The sequence below is a fragment of the Macaca thibetana genome, chromosome 19, assembly GCF_024542745.1.
Source record: "Macaca thibetana thibetana isolate TM-01 chromosome 19, ASM2454274v1, whole genome shotgun sequence".
In the NCBI taxonomy this organism is placed as follows: domain Eukaryota; kingdom Metazoa; phylum Chordata; class Mammalia; order Primates; family Cercopithecidae; genus Macaca; species Macaca thibetana.
The window spans coordinates 22851688-22864253 of record NC_065596.1 but is presented as its reverse complement, the minus strand read 5'-3'; the positions used below and the strand labels follow the sequence as shown (position 1 = coordinate 22864253).

The window sequence follows — 12566 nt, the reverse complement described above, 5'->3', positions numbered from 1 at the left end:
CCAGGCCGGGCTGATTCGGGGGTGGTTCCGAGCTTCCGCATGGTGACCGTCCGCGGGCAGCGCACCACAACCGCAGGGCGACGCCGCCTCTGGCTCTCCGCGACCCCCGTTCCCCGTGGGACGTCTCGTGCCCCCACCCCCAGCGGGCCTCCTCCCCGCCGCCTCGGGCCCCCAGCCTCCGCCACGTTCGAACTCCCTAGCGCGGTCGGACCCGGACCCTGGCGCCACTTGGCCCACGCGAGTCCGCTCCCCTCTCTCCTATCCCTGGATTTCCCGCCGCCCCTCCGCAGCCTCGGTCCCGCGAGACTCCCCAGCCCCCGCGAGCACCTCCAGACCCCACGGGACTCCCTCGCCCCTTTCGGGAGGAGCCCCGCCCCGGGCCCGTGGACTGACCCCTCCCGCCCGTCTCCGCGCAGGCGCAGGGCGGCCCCGGCCGCAGCCCGCACCCCCACCCGGGCGGCCGAGGGGCGGGGCGCGGCGGGTCCGGGGCGGCCGCGGCTCCATGGGGCTCCTGGGGCTCCTGAGCCTGCTGCACTCGGCCTTCTTCGGGGACCAGGTAGGGCGCAGGGGTCGGGCCGCTGGGGAGGGCTCCGGGCTGCGCGGGAACGGGGCGGGGTCCACGTTTCGAGAACAGCGGGCGCGGCGGCGGGGGGCGCACGGGGCGAGGGCGCGGAGGCTGCGAAGTCGGGGGTCTGATGCCGTCGCCGTAGAGACGGTTGCCGAAGAAACCGCCTCGGGAGGCTGGTGGCGCTGGAAGCCCCTCTCTCGCGCCGCTGCGACCCCCACCGCCGGGTCTGCGCAAGCGCAGGACTCGCCCGGCCAAGCCCTCGGCCTCTGCGGGAGACCCTCCGACCCCTCCTCACTGCGCTGACGCCGAGGCTGCGCCTGCTGGGGCGGCGGGGGCGGCTGCGGGGGCATCCTGCGGAAGCTCGGCCCTGCGCAGGGTGGGGGCCTGGACCACGCCCTGCACCTCTTTGGGCCTCAGTTTCCCCTTCTGGGCGCGAGCGTATGGCCTGCTTTGACGTTCGCCGCCGCTGCTGTTCGTATCCGTCCGCTCACGACCCCAGAGCTCCTCTAGCCTCCGGAATCGTCTGAATCTCGCGGCTGTGACATCCCTCATTGAAGGGGAAACTGAGGCTGGGGGGTGCAGCGGGGAGCCCAAGGTCACGCCTCGAGCAGGGCCGGAGCCTCGTTGCGGAGCGAAGGCGCCCGCAACAGAACGCGGGGCGGGGGCCGGGGAGCTGTCCGCGGTGCTGACGGAGACGCACGTTTGCCGACTCGCCGCCGGGGAAACTGAGGCCCATAGCGGCGGTCACGCTTCAGCGCGCGGCCTGGACCGGCCTACCTCACCCCTCCCCCACCTCCAGTGGCCTCCTCACCGGTCAGGGCCCTGCCCGGCCACCCAGCCCGCGGCGGGCCCGTCTCTATCCTCCAACGATGACTTGGTGCCTTCTCCGTCCCCACCCAGCTCCCAATGGGGGCCGCCCCTGTTTCTGCCTGTAGCCCCTGGCACAGAGGAGGCATCAAGGGGGCGAGGACAGCTCGAGGTCAGACTCAGAAGGCTCAAAGACACTCCAAGAGTGAGCCCTGTGCCAGGCTGCAGACTTGCGGGGAGTGTCACAGGACAGGGGTGGGGGAGTGAGCATTTGATGGAACTTCCCCTTTGGCCCAGCAGCAGTAGGGGGCGTGGAGGATCCCAGGAAGGAGCCTGTGTCGGGGTCTTGGGCTAGGCCCTGCTTTCTGCAATGGGAGAAGGGGGAGGCCTCTCTCAGCCTCCTGAGGTCCTAGGGGACTGTGGGGGGTTCTTGTGGCTCTAAAATGTCTAGTGATGTCTGAGTGTGACTGTGGTTCAAGGATTTACAGGATCAAGGATTTTAGTGTGGGGGGGGGATTCGGGGACAACGTTTTGGAGATTTGGGGCCAAGGGCATCTTGTCTTGGGTTCTCAGCCCCCATGTACCCTCAACCCTCCAGGCCCTGGCCACCCCTAGAGGGATAAGGAGGGAGGCTCAATGTCACTCCAGAGGCTTGGCTGGCACAGGTGAACTCAGGCAACGTGTTCCCTGGCCTAGGCCTCAGTTTCCCCATGTATGCAAGAACAGGACTGACCTTGGATCCCCCAAACCCCTGCCTGATGGGGGTCTGGGGGAGCTGATACATCTGAAACTAAACAGGGAGGTGGGACTTAATTCCTCTTTGGGGAGAGGTAGGGATGATCCAACACACCTTCCAGTAAACGAAACTGGAAACTGAGGCCAGAATGAGACATGCCCAGGGTGACACAGGGACCTCAAGGCTGAGCTGAAGCCAGGGCCCTGGGCTCTGCATCCCCCACCCCATTCCAGCCTCGCCCAGCTCTGCCCTGGCTTGACCTGGTCAAGCCCCACCACATACCCTACCCCATGGCTCCACCAGACACCCCCTGTGTCCCAAGCAGTCGTTGATCTTCCCTCAGCCTGGAACGCCTCTCCTCCTGATCACTGCTGTTCACTTCTCAGGGCAGCCTTCCAGCCTCCAGGAAAAAAAATCCCCTCTGAGGCGGGCAGATCATGAGGTCAGGAGTTTGAGACCAGCCTGACAACATGGTGAAACCCCATCTCTGTTAAAAATACAAAAATTAGCTGACATGGTGGCGCGTGCCTGTAATGCCAGCTACTGAGGAGGCTGAGGCAGGAGAATTGGTGAAACCCCATCTCTATTAAAAATACAAAAATTAGCTGGCATGGTGGCTCGTGCCTGTAATGCCAGCTACTGAGGAGGCCGAGGCAGGAGAATCACTTGAACCCGGGAGGCGGAGGTTGCAGTGAGCTGAGATCGTGCCACTGCACTGCAGCCTGGGGGACAGAGCTAGACTCCATCTAAAAAAAAAAAAAAAAAAAAAAAAAAAAAGAGGCCGGGCGCGGTGGCTCACGCCTGTAATCCCAGCACTTTGGGAGGCCGAGGCGGGCGGATCACAAGGTCAGGAGATCGAGACCACAGTGAAACCCCGTCTCTACTAAAAATACAAAAAATGAGCCGGGCGCAGTGGCGGGCGCCTGTAGTCCCAGCTACTCGGGAGGCTGAGGCAGGAGAATGGCGTGAACCCAGGAGGCGGAGCTTGCAGTGAGCCAGGATCGCGCCACTGCACTCCAGCTTGGGCGACAGAGCAAGACTCCGTGTCAAAAAAAAAAAAAAAAAAAAAAGGAAAGATCCCTGTGTCTGCCCACTGCATTCCCTCCCGAGACCCAACCAGTGGGGACAGCTGCGTCCAGGTCTGGGCTCCCAGACAGCCAGGCCTAAGTGCTCTCAGCCCCTGGCAGTGCTGGCCCAGGACCGGGCCCTCGGGTCTTCAGCTCAAGGCCCAACAGGAAACAGCACGGGTCTTCCCGTGCCTTTGTTCTGCGGGGCATTGAACGCTCAGACCTTCCCACCCTCTCCTGTCATTCCCTGCACCAGCCCTTGCAGAATCTTCCGCCTCCTCCCCATTTTACAGAGGAGGAAACTGAGGTTTGAGCGGCAAATGATTTGCCCTGGCTGCTCAGCCCGGAAAAAAAACCATTTCTGGCCCTGGCCGCCTCCCTTTCTGTGCTGTGAGCCTGTGTCCAGAGCAGGAAGGGCTGCTCCCAGCTGCAGGTGCGGGCTCTGTGTGTTAAACCTTCAAATGGCCTCCAGGGACCCATGGAGGATCCAGGACACCTGGAGATGGGGACTCCTGCGACCCCTGGCCCTTCCCTCCTCTGGCCTTCGGTCCATGAGGGTGAATTAAGAGTGCGACCGACCGGGGCAGAGACACATGGAGACAGAGATTGAGAGACAGAGAACAGAGGGGGAGACAGAAAGAGGGACGTGGGGAGCACCGGAGTTACAGGAGGATCTGATGCTCTGCTGGGGAGACAGGGAGAAATGTGGGAAGATGCAGGGTCCCAAGTGCTCCCCAGTGGCCCTGCCCCTCCTCCCCTCTCCCCTCCCCTCCCCACCAGGCAGGACCCTCAGGGAGCTCCAGCCTGGACCCGAACCCTGTGCCATCCTGGTGCATCTGCACCAGGCCAGGCTGGACCTGTGGGGTGGGGGCAGGCCTGGCCCCAGCCCGGCCACTGCCCTGGAAACCCCTCCTCCGCTAAGATGCTGATGTAACATCCAGGATTTGACGTTTTACTCTCCAATTGTGCAAATCCAGACGCAGGAGGTTTTAAGAGGCCATTGCACCCTGCAATAAAGTGGAGGACACAGGAATCTTGGTCCTCGGCGTACCCTCTTCCCTCGGGGGGTTTCGCCCCCCGCACACACAGCCCCTGAGCCCGCGCGGAGGCCCGACGCCCCGCGGCTGCCACTGGTCTCCGCCCCGGGCCGCCATTGGCTGTTGCCATGGCACCAGCCCGTCTTCCCGCGCCTTCATTGGCTGTCTCGTCCGCATCCCGCATCCCGCATCCTCCCCCGCTCGCGGTGGTCTCGCCCAGCGCTAGGAGCGGCGGCGCCGCCTGCCCAGGCCCGGACCGGGCTTTGTCCGCCCTGGAGCCCCTGCCTGCGCCGCGGAGACCCCGGAGCCGGCCCTCCGAGGCCACCCCGGGCCGGGATTTCCCGTGGGGCCCGTGGAGCTGCGCAGAGGGAGGAGGCCCCAGGCCCGGGCGCCCCGCCGGCCCAGCTGCAAGTAAGCAGGTGTGTGTCCTCGGGGAGGAGGGCAGGGGGCGCGACCTCCGCCTCGCGTCGAGGTTTCCATCCCCGTCTCTCTGCATTGCCCGTCAGCGCAGACTCTGGACCCTCCGTTTCCCTAGGCTGGGGCCTGCAGGGGAAACTGTGTCCCCGGTGAGCTGGGCGTCAGCGTCTCTGCAGCCGGTCCCGCGCACACACCCACTCACGGGCTTCACCATCCGGACCCCCTTGAGGTGATCGGAGGGAGGGATGGGCAGGCCTGCTGTGTGTCTTGGGGGGTGTTGCTGTATCTCTCTGGGCGTCAGTTTCCCTCTCTGGAAAGAGGGGTTTTGGATTAAAGGAAGGAGAAAGGCCCCTTTGGGCCTGACTTCCCCCCGCCCGTGCCTCCCTCCCCTGAAATGCAGCCCACTCAATAAGACCAGCCCCCAGGAGGCTACACGATGCAACCTGGGGGTGACAGGTAGGCAGAAGAGCTTCGTGGAAGAAGCTGCACTGTGTGGGATGGCAGGACTTAGAAAAGGTGCTCTAGGCAGGGCGACTGCACGTGCAAAGGCCTGAGAGAAGAGAGCCTCCAGCTTCTGAGTGAGTCGTGGTGTACATGGAGGAGTCAGCGCTTATCCTGAGGGCACTGGGGAGCCATGGAAGGTGTTTGAGCATGGGAGAAATGGGATCTAGCTTGTGACATTTAAAACTCCCTCTGGCTGTGCACAGGGGATTGTGGGAGGCCGGGAAGAGGCTGATCAGAATGTCCTGACAGGGGTGTCAGGAGCTGGGGGAGGCACGATCCCTCTGGGCAGAGCTTGGAGGAACTAGCTCAGTCTGATGAGGACGCAGAAGTGACCACCAAACGTGGGGAAAAGGAAGGTGTCTGAGACTTGGCTTGGGTCAGCTGAGAAGAGCCAGGTGGGGGAGGCCTGGGTTTGGGGAGCAGGAGGCAGACGTGTGTTACTTTGCACTTCATCTGGTCCTTCCACCTAGTTGGGTATGGGATGGTGACCTCAGCTAGAACATGGGGCTTGAGCCAGACCCCAGGGTCTCCCTGCATGTAGCCCCCGACCCCAGACTGGATCCCTGGTGGAGACCTGGACAGCTTTGGACATCGTCGGATCAGGGTGGGAGGTGACGGCTGCCAGCCTCTGCCATCTGACTTCCAGTCTCTGTGCCCCTCCCACCCTGCCCTTGGGCACTCCTGCCCTGCAGGTTCCTCAGAGGGGCAACCCAAGGCCAGAGAGGGGCGGGTCTTGTCGGGCCTCCAGCCTGGACTTCCCAGCCCCTCTGGGGCAGCGTCTGGGTGCCAGACCTCGGTTCCTAGGGCCTCATTTCTCCCTCTGGGAACAGCCACATGGTGGTCCCTGAGACTCAGACCAGAAAGGAGCCAGATGACATGGAAAGCCACACACTGGGTCCCCTGAGCAGGCCAGGACAGCCTGACCCTATCCTCCCACCTGGGACTGAGGCCCCACCTCTACTCCTGTCCCAGCCGTGCCCCTAGTGACATCTGGGTGGGAGGGGAGAGGATGAGGGGACACCTGGGGGTCAGAGAATGAATGACAGGTGAATATATGTGTGTTGCCAGGTGGAGGAGGGAGGGGAGAAACAGGCAGGCCGGACAGGGCCGCTGTGAGGAGGGGGCTCAGGCTGGCAGGGGGAGGTGGCAGAGGGATGGGCTGCCATTGGTACGTCTGAGACAAAGGCGGAGGGAGGAGGCGAGCGCTGATGGGAAAGGAACAAAGAGGGAAGGGGGGTGTGAGGAGGGGCTCCGGCAGGAGGGCCGAGCCGAGGGAGGAGGCACCGTCCAGCTGGACAGAGGGAGGAGGCCAGGCTGGAGCCAGAAGACGGCCAGAGGCACAAAGAAGCTAGCGGCACTGGCAGAGCCAAGGGATGGGGCAGGGGCTGCCGGGGCCAGCAGGGAGCAGCTGAAGGCTGCACAGGGGGTGCGGGCCACACAGGTAGCCGCCCTGAGCCCAGCCACTGATGGAGGGGGCATGGGGCTGCTGCGGTGATGCTGGTGGGCTTGGGTCCATCTGTCCTGCCGTTTCTGCACATCTTAGGTGTCACCCATTGGCATCTTGGTGTCTTTATTGTCCGTCAGCAGGGACAGCTGGTGGTCTATCCGCCCCGCATTGTCTGGCTGTCAGCCTCTGGGCAGGCTGTGCTTTTGTGGGAGAGGGTCCTGTCTGTCTGTCTGTCGCCCTCTCTGGCTGTGAGCCTGGGGGTGCTGGGCTGGCCAGTTGGCTCGCTGGGTTAGGCTGTCCCAGCTGTCTGTGTGTTTGTCCGGCTGTCAGGATGTGTCCTGGGGGCTGGGAAGGAGAGGCCGTCCCATCGTCTGTCGGTCGACTGGTCAGTTGGAGGTTCAGCTGTCTGTACGTCTGTCTGCTGGCCCCTCTGTCTCCCGTTGGGGTCACCTCTCACTCCACCTGCCCCTCTGCGCCCGGGATTCCCTGGCCAGCATCACGTGGGCCTGTACTTGTCCACACCAGTGACTCCTGCCTGAGACCCCCAAACTAGGATCAGGCAGGAGGGCTGGGGCTTAGGTCAGGGGCTGTCCGGAAGGCATCACCGTGCCCTCCCCAGACCCTCAGCTGAACCCTCTGACCCTGTGATCCCAGACGCTGCAGGAGCTGAAGATGGCGAGCTCCGTGGCACCCTACGAGCAGCTGGTGCGGCAGGTGGAGGCCTTGAAGGCTGAGAACAGTCACCTGAGGCAGGAGCTACGGGACAACTCCAGCCACCTGTCCAAGCTGGAGACAGAGACGTCAGGCATGAAGGTGGGGGCCTACATGGAGGAGGTGGGCTAGGGTCCCAGGGGGTGGCCCCTGGCAGCCCAGTGCAGTGGCCGATGCCCCCCTGCCCTCTTTTGTGCCCCTGCAGGAGGTCCTGAAGCACCTACAGGGAAAACTGGAGCAGGAGGCCCGCGTGCTGGTGTCCTCGGGGCAGACGGAGGTGCTGGAGCAGTTGAAGGGTGAGCGGTGGGGCCATCCGCAGAGGGAGCGGGAGAGGCTGGGGGAAAAGGCAGACAGGACCTCTGACCTCCGCCCTCTCCCCGCCCATCCAGCCCTGCAGATGGACATCACCAGCCTGTACAACCTCAAGTTCCAGCCGCCCGCCCTGGGCCCGGAACCTGCCTCCCAGACCCCCGAGGGCAGCCCGGTACACGGCTCCAGGCCTTCCAAGGACAGCTTTGGGGAGCTGAGCCGGGCCACCATCCGGCTGCTGGAGGAACTGGACCGGGAACGGTGAGCGGGCATGGGAACCCAGCCTCGGGCAGCTGGTGACTGACTCCATCCCCAGCGGGCTCTGCCCTCTAATTCACCCACCCGCATATGTCTCTGCCCATACCTCACACGCCCCACCCACTTGCATATGGCACCGCCCACCGAACAAACCCCACCCACCTCGAAGCTTCTTCCCCACGTGGCCTCCCTCCCCTTCTCCAGACTGGCTGACCTTCTCCAGCCCGGCTGACCTCAGCGGGAGTGCAGAGAGGATGGGGGACGTTCCTGGCTGAGGGAAGGTCTCCTTGGAGACGTCCCCAGGGGTCTGCGACACGCAGGCATTGCCAGGGACTGGGCTGTGTCCGGTGCCAGGGCTCAGCCAGGCCTGGAGCCAGAGGGGCTCAAAGCAGTCTTTGTAAAGACAGAGTTGTGGCCCAAGAAACGTGGGCTCAGGGCCAGCAGAGGGAGGCAGGGTCCGGGCACCGTGTGCAGCTGGGAGGGGTCGTGTGTGGTCAGATGGGGCCATTGAAGAGCAGCATGGAGTTGTCTGTACTCTGCTGTGGGACCTCACTCAGCTCCCCTAAACCCTCCCAGCCTAAGACTCCTGCCCTGTAAAATGGGAATGGCCGTGTCTCCCGTGGGGTTAAGGGAACTCTCTGTTGCACCTGCTGCTCTTTGAGCCTGAAGCTACCTTGTAAGCTGGAGGGAGATTAGCAATTATCTGAGATGTATAAGAGGCAGAACAGCCTCCCTCAGTCTTTCTTCAAGCAGGAGAATTTCCAAAGGAACTGCTTTCTCTCTCTCTTTTTTTGTTTTTGTTTTTTTTAATACATATAGTTTGAGACAGGGTCTCACTCTCGTCCAGGCTGGAGTGCAGTGGTATGATCATGGCTCAGTGCAGCCTGGACCTCCCAGGTTCAGGTGATTCTCCCACCTCAACCTCCCATGTCAGGGAGAAGCTGGGATCACAGGTGCGAACCATCATGCCTGGCTAAGTTTTTGTACTTTTTTTTTTTTCCCCGAGACGGAGTCTCTCTTTGTTGCCCAGGCTGGAGTGCAGTGGCGCGATCTCAGCTCGCAGAAACCTCTGCCTTCCAGGTTCAAGCGATTCTCCTGCCTCACCCTCCCAAGTAGCTGAGATTACAGGCACGTGCCACCACACTCAGCTAATTTTGTATTTTTAGTAGAGACGGGTTTCACCATGTTGGTCAGGTTGGTCTCAATCTCCTGACCTTGTGATCTGCCTGCCCCCCAAAGTGCTGTGATTACAGGCGTGAGCCACCGCACCCAGCCAGTTTTTTGTACTTTTTGTAGAGATGGGAGTTTTACTACATTGCCCAGGCTGGTCCTGACCTCCTAGGCTTAAGCAAGCAATTTGCCCGCATCCACCTCCCAAAGTGTTGGGATAACAGGCCTGATCCGCGAGCCACTGCTCCCGGTCTTTATTTATTTATTTGTTTGTTTATTGAGATATGGTCTCGCTGTCACCCAGGCTGGTGTGTGGTGGTGCAGTCACGGCTCACTACAGTCTCAAGTGATCCTCCCGCCTTAGCCTCCTGAGTAGCTGGGACTAAAGGCACGAGTCACCACGACCGGCTATTTATTATTATTTTTGAGACAAAGTTTCCTCCTTGTTGCCCAGGCTGGAGTGCAATGGTGCGATCTCAGCTCACCGAAACCTCTGCCTCCCGGGTTCAAGGGATTCTCCTGCCTCACCCTCCCAAGTAACTGAGATTACAGGCATATGCCACCATGCCCAGCTAATTTTGTATTTTTAGTAGAGACGGGGGTTTCTCCATGTTGGTCAGGCTGGTCTCGAACTCCTGACCTCAGGTGATTCTCCCGCCTCAGCCTCCCAAAGTGTTTCGATTACAGGTGTGAGCCAACGGGCCCGGCCGACGGCTATTTTTTTTATTTTTTATTTTTATTTTTTCCTTTTTAGAGAGGGGGGTCTCGCTATGTTGCCCAGACTGTTTTCTCTCCTTTAATTTTTTGCATCCCCCAATTAATTTCAGTACCCACCCCCCTTACCTTAGCGCGGGGAGCGCCACGGGAGACATTGCCATGTTGCCTGTTAAACTTGGCATACAGGGCCGGGCGCGGTGGCTCACGCCTGTAATCCCAGCACTTTGGGAGGCCGAGGCGGGTGGATCACGAGGTCAGGAGATCGAGACCATCCTGGCTAACAAGATGAAACCCCGTCTCTACTAAAAACAAAATACAAAAAATTAGCCGGGCATGCTGGCAGGCGCCTGTAGTCCCAGCTATTCGGGAGGCTGAGGCAGGAGAATGGCGTAAACCCTGGAGGCGGAGGTTGCAGTGAGCCGAGATCGCGCCACTGCACTCCAGCCTCGGCGACAGAGCGAGACTCCGTCTCAAAAAAAAAAAAAAAAAAAAAAAAAAAAAAAACAACTTGGCATACAGTAAGCGCCAACAAGTGAGTACAAATATCAAAATAAACACATATACATGGCTCCGCCCTCTGAGCCCTCCCCCACTGACTTGCTCCCCCAGGTGTTTGCTGCTGAATGAGATTGAGAAGGAGGAGAAGGAGAAGCTCTGGTACTACTCTCAGCTGCAGGGCCTGTCCAAGCGCCTGGACGAGCTGCCGCACGTGGAGACGGTGAGCGGGCCGGGGAGGGAGGGGGCAGCACGCCTGCCCACCTAGGTTGCAGGAAGCGGCGTGGGGAGGAACGGGGCGTGGCCCAGGCGCCCCTCACCGTGGCCCGCCCGCCTGCCTTTCCCAGCAGTTCTCGATGCAGATGGACTTGATCCGGCAGCAACTTGAGTTCGAGGCCCAGCACATCCGCTCGCTGATGGAGGAGCGCTTCGGCACCTCGGACGAGATGGTGCAGCGGGCACAGGTGCGGTGGTGGGCGGGGTGGGGCGGTGCGGTGATAGGTGGGGCCCTGTGCCAGTGGGCAAATCAGGGTGCAGAGATTTACTATGGGCGGGGTCTGGGATAATGGGAGGAGTCTCATGCCTCCTGGTTTGGCGGGTGGGGGGGGTCTAGTTCAGCAGGCGGAGCCGGAAGCTGGAGGTGTTGGTGGGTGGGGTCGGAGGAGTCTCAGAGCAGAGCCTGAGCACAAGGGTGGGGGGGGTGGGACAGTGGAAGGTGGCGTGGCCTGTGGGCAAGGCCAGATCAGTGGGTGGGTGGGGCCTAGAAGGATGACGTCTAGGTTCTGGGTGGAGCCCAAATGGGAAGTGGGAGGAGTCAGAGCCTGGGATGGGCTAGATAAAGGCAGGGTCTAGAAGGATAAGGCGGGGTTAAGACAGTGGGTGGGGTCATAGCTTAGGAGGCAGGGCTTAGGGAGCAGGCAGGGCTGGATCAGGGAGAAGACAGAGTCAGAGCCCAGGGGCGAAGTCATCCCAGGAAGGGGTGGGGTCAGGGCCTGGGGCGGGGTCACCTCAGGAAGAATCAGGGTCAGAGCCCGGGGTGGGGTTTTCCCAGGGTGGGGTCATCCCAGGGTGGGGTCATCCCAGGGAGAAGGCGGGGTTGGAGCCGGGGGCGGGGTCAGCCCCAGCACTCGCCCTCCTGTTGTCGTGAGCAGATCCGCGCCTCGCGCCTGGAGCAGATTGACAAGGAGCTGCTGGAGGCGCAGGACCGAGTGCAGCAGACAGAGCCCCAGGTACCGAATGGGGCAGAGCCAGGGCCCAGGGGTGGTGTCGGCCCAGGCAGAACGGGGCTCCTAGAGTCCTGCTTGCCCCCACCCACATCATCATGGGCGAGCAGGCTGGGTGCTTTTTGGGGTGCTCTAGGACTGTTTCCCCCACCCTGGTCCTCTCCCTGCAGGCCTTGCTGGCGGTGAAGTCTGTGCCGGTGGACGAGGACCCGGAGACAGAGGTCCCCACACACCCTGAGGATGGCACCCCTCAACCGGGCAACAGCAAGGTGAGGGGGAGGGCGGAACGGGGGCAGGCGCAGCTGTCAGGGCTGGGAGGGGGATCAGGTCTGCATCCTTGCCAGATGTGGTGCCCTCCCAGGCCTCCATCCAGCACCCCGTTGGGTGTAGGAAGGCCCCTCCCTGGCGTGCAGCTTACAGAGAAGCTGGGGGCCTGGCGAAGTGGATGGGGAAACACATCCCGTAGCGGGGGCCTGAGTGGGGCACCATAGGTGTCCCTGTGGAGTCCCTTGGCTGAGTGCTGCCACCCTAGGAATGCCAGGTGAGGGGGGCCAGCCTCCCCGAAGCACGTGTGCAGCCTCCTGGCACCACCTCCCCCATCCGTCCCCAGTTGTGCGTGGGGTCACAGGGCTCCCACCGGGTTTCCAGGTGTGCGGGGGCAGGTGAGGGACCCCACCCTGACCCTGCCCTCCCCCTAGGTGGAGGTGGTCTTCTGGCTGTTGTCCATGTTGGCGACGCGCGACCAGGAGGATACAGCGCGCACGCTACTGGCCATGTCAAGCTCGCCCGAGAGCTGCGTGGCCATGCGCCGCTCGGGCTGTCTGCCACTGCTGCTGCAAATCCTCCACGGCACTGAGGCCGCGGCCGGGGGTCGCGCCGGGGCCCCAGGAGCACCGGGCGCCAAAGACGCACGCATGCGCGCCAACGCGGCGCTGCACAACATCGTCTTCTCGCAGCCGGACCAGGGCCTGGCACGCAAGGAGATGCGCGTCCTGCACGTGCTGGAGCAGATCCGTGCCTACTGCGAGACCTGCTGGGACTGGCTGCAGGCCCGAGACGGCGCGCCCGAGGGAGGCGGCGCCAGCGGCGGTGAGTGCCTG

The 12566-nt window shown here is 62.4% G+C and overlaps 1 protein-coding gene across 1 annotated transcript in view; it reads left to right on the top strand.

Annotated features, from left to right (window-relative positions):
* The first annotated feature begins 453 nt into the window (after nucleotides 1-453).
* Nucleotides 454-12566, top strand: part of APC2 (APC regulator of WNT signaling pathway 2) — a 27575-nt gene continuing 15462 nt past the window's right edge. The window contains 9 exon segments of the mRNA XM_050769985.1: nucleotides 454-556; nucleotides 7238-7396; nucleotides 7500-7590; nucleotides 7684-7864; nucleotides 10358-10466; nucleotides 10591-10707; nucleotides 11395-11472; nucleotides 11637-11735; nucleotides 12165-12555. Of these exon segments, the coding sequence (XP_050625942.1) occupies nucleotides 503-556; nucleotides 7238-7396; nucleotides 7500-7590; nucleotides 7684-7864; nucleotides 10358-10466; nucleotides 10591-10707; nucleotides 11395-11472; nucleotides 11637-11735; nucleotides 12165-12555 (1279 nt within the window). The 5' untranslated portion in view covers nucleotides 454-502.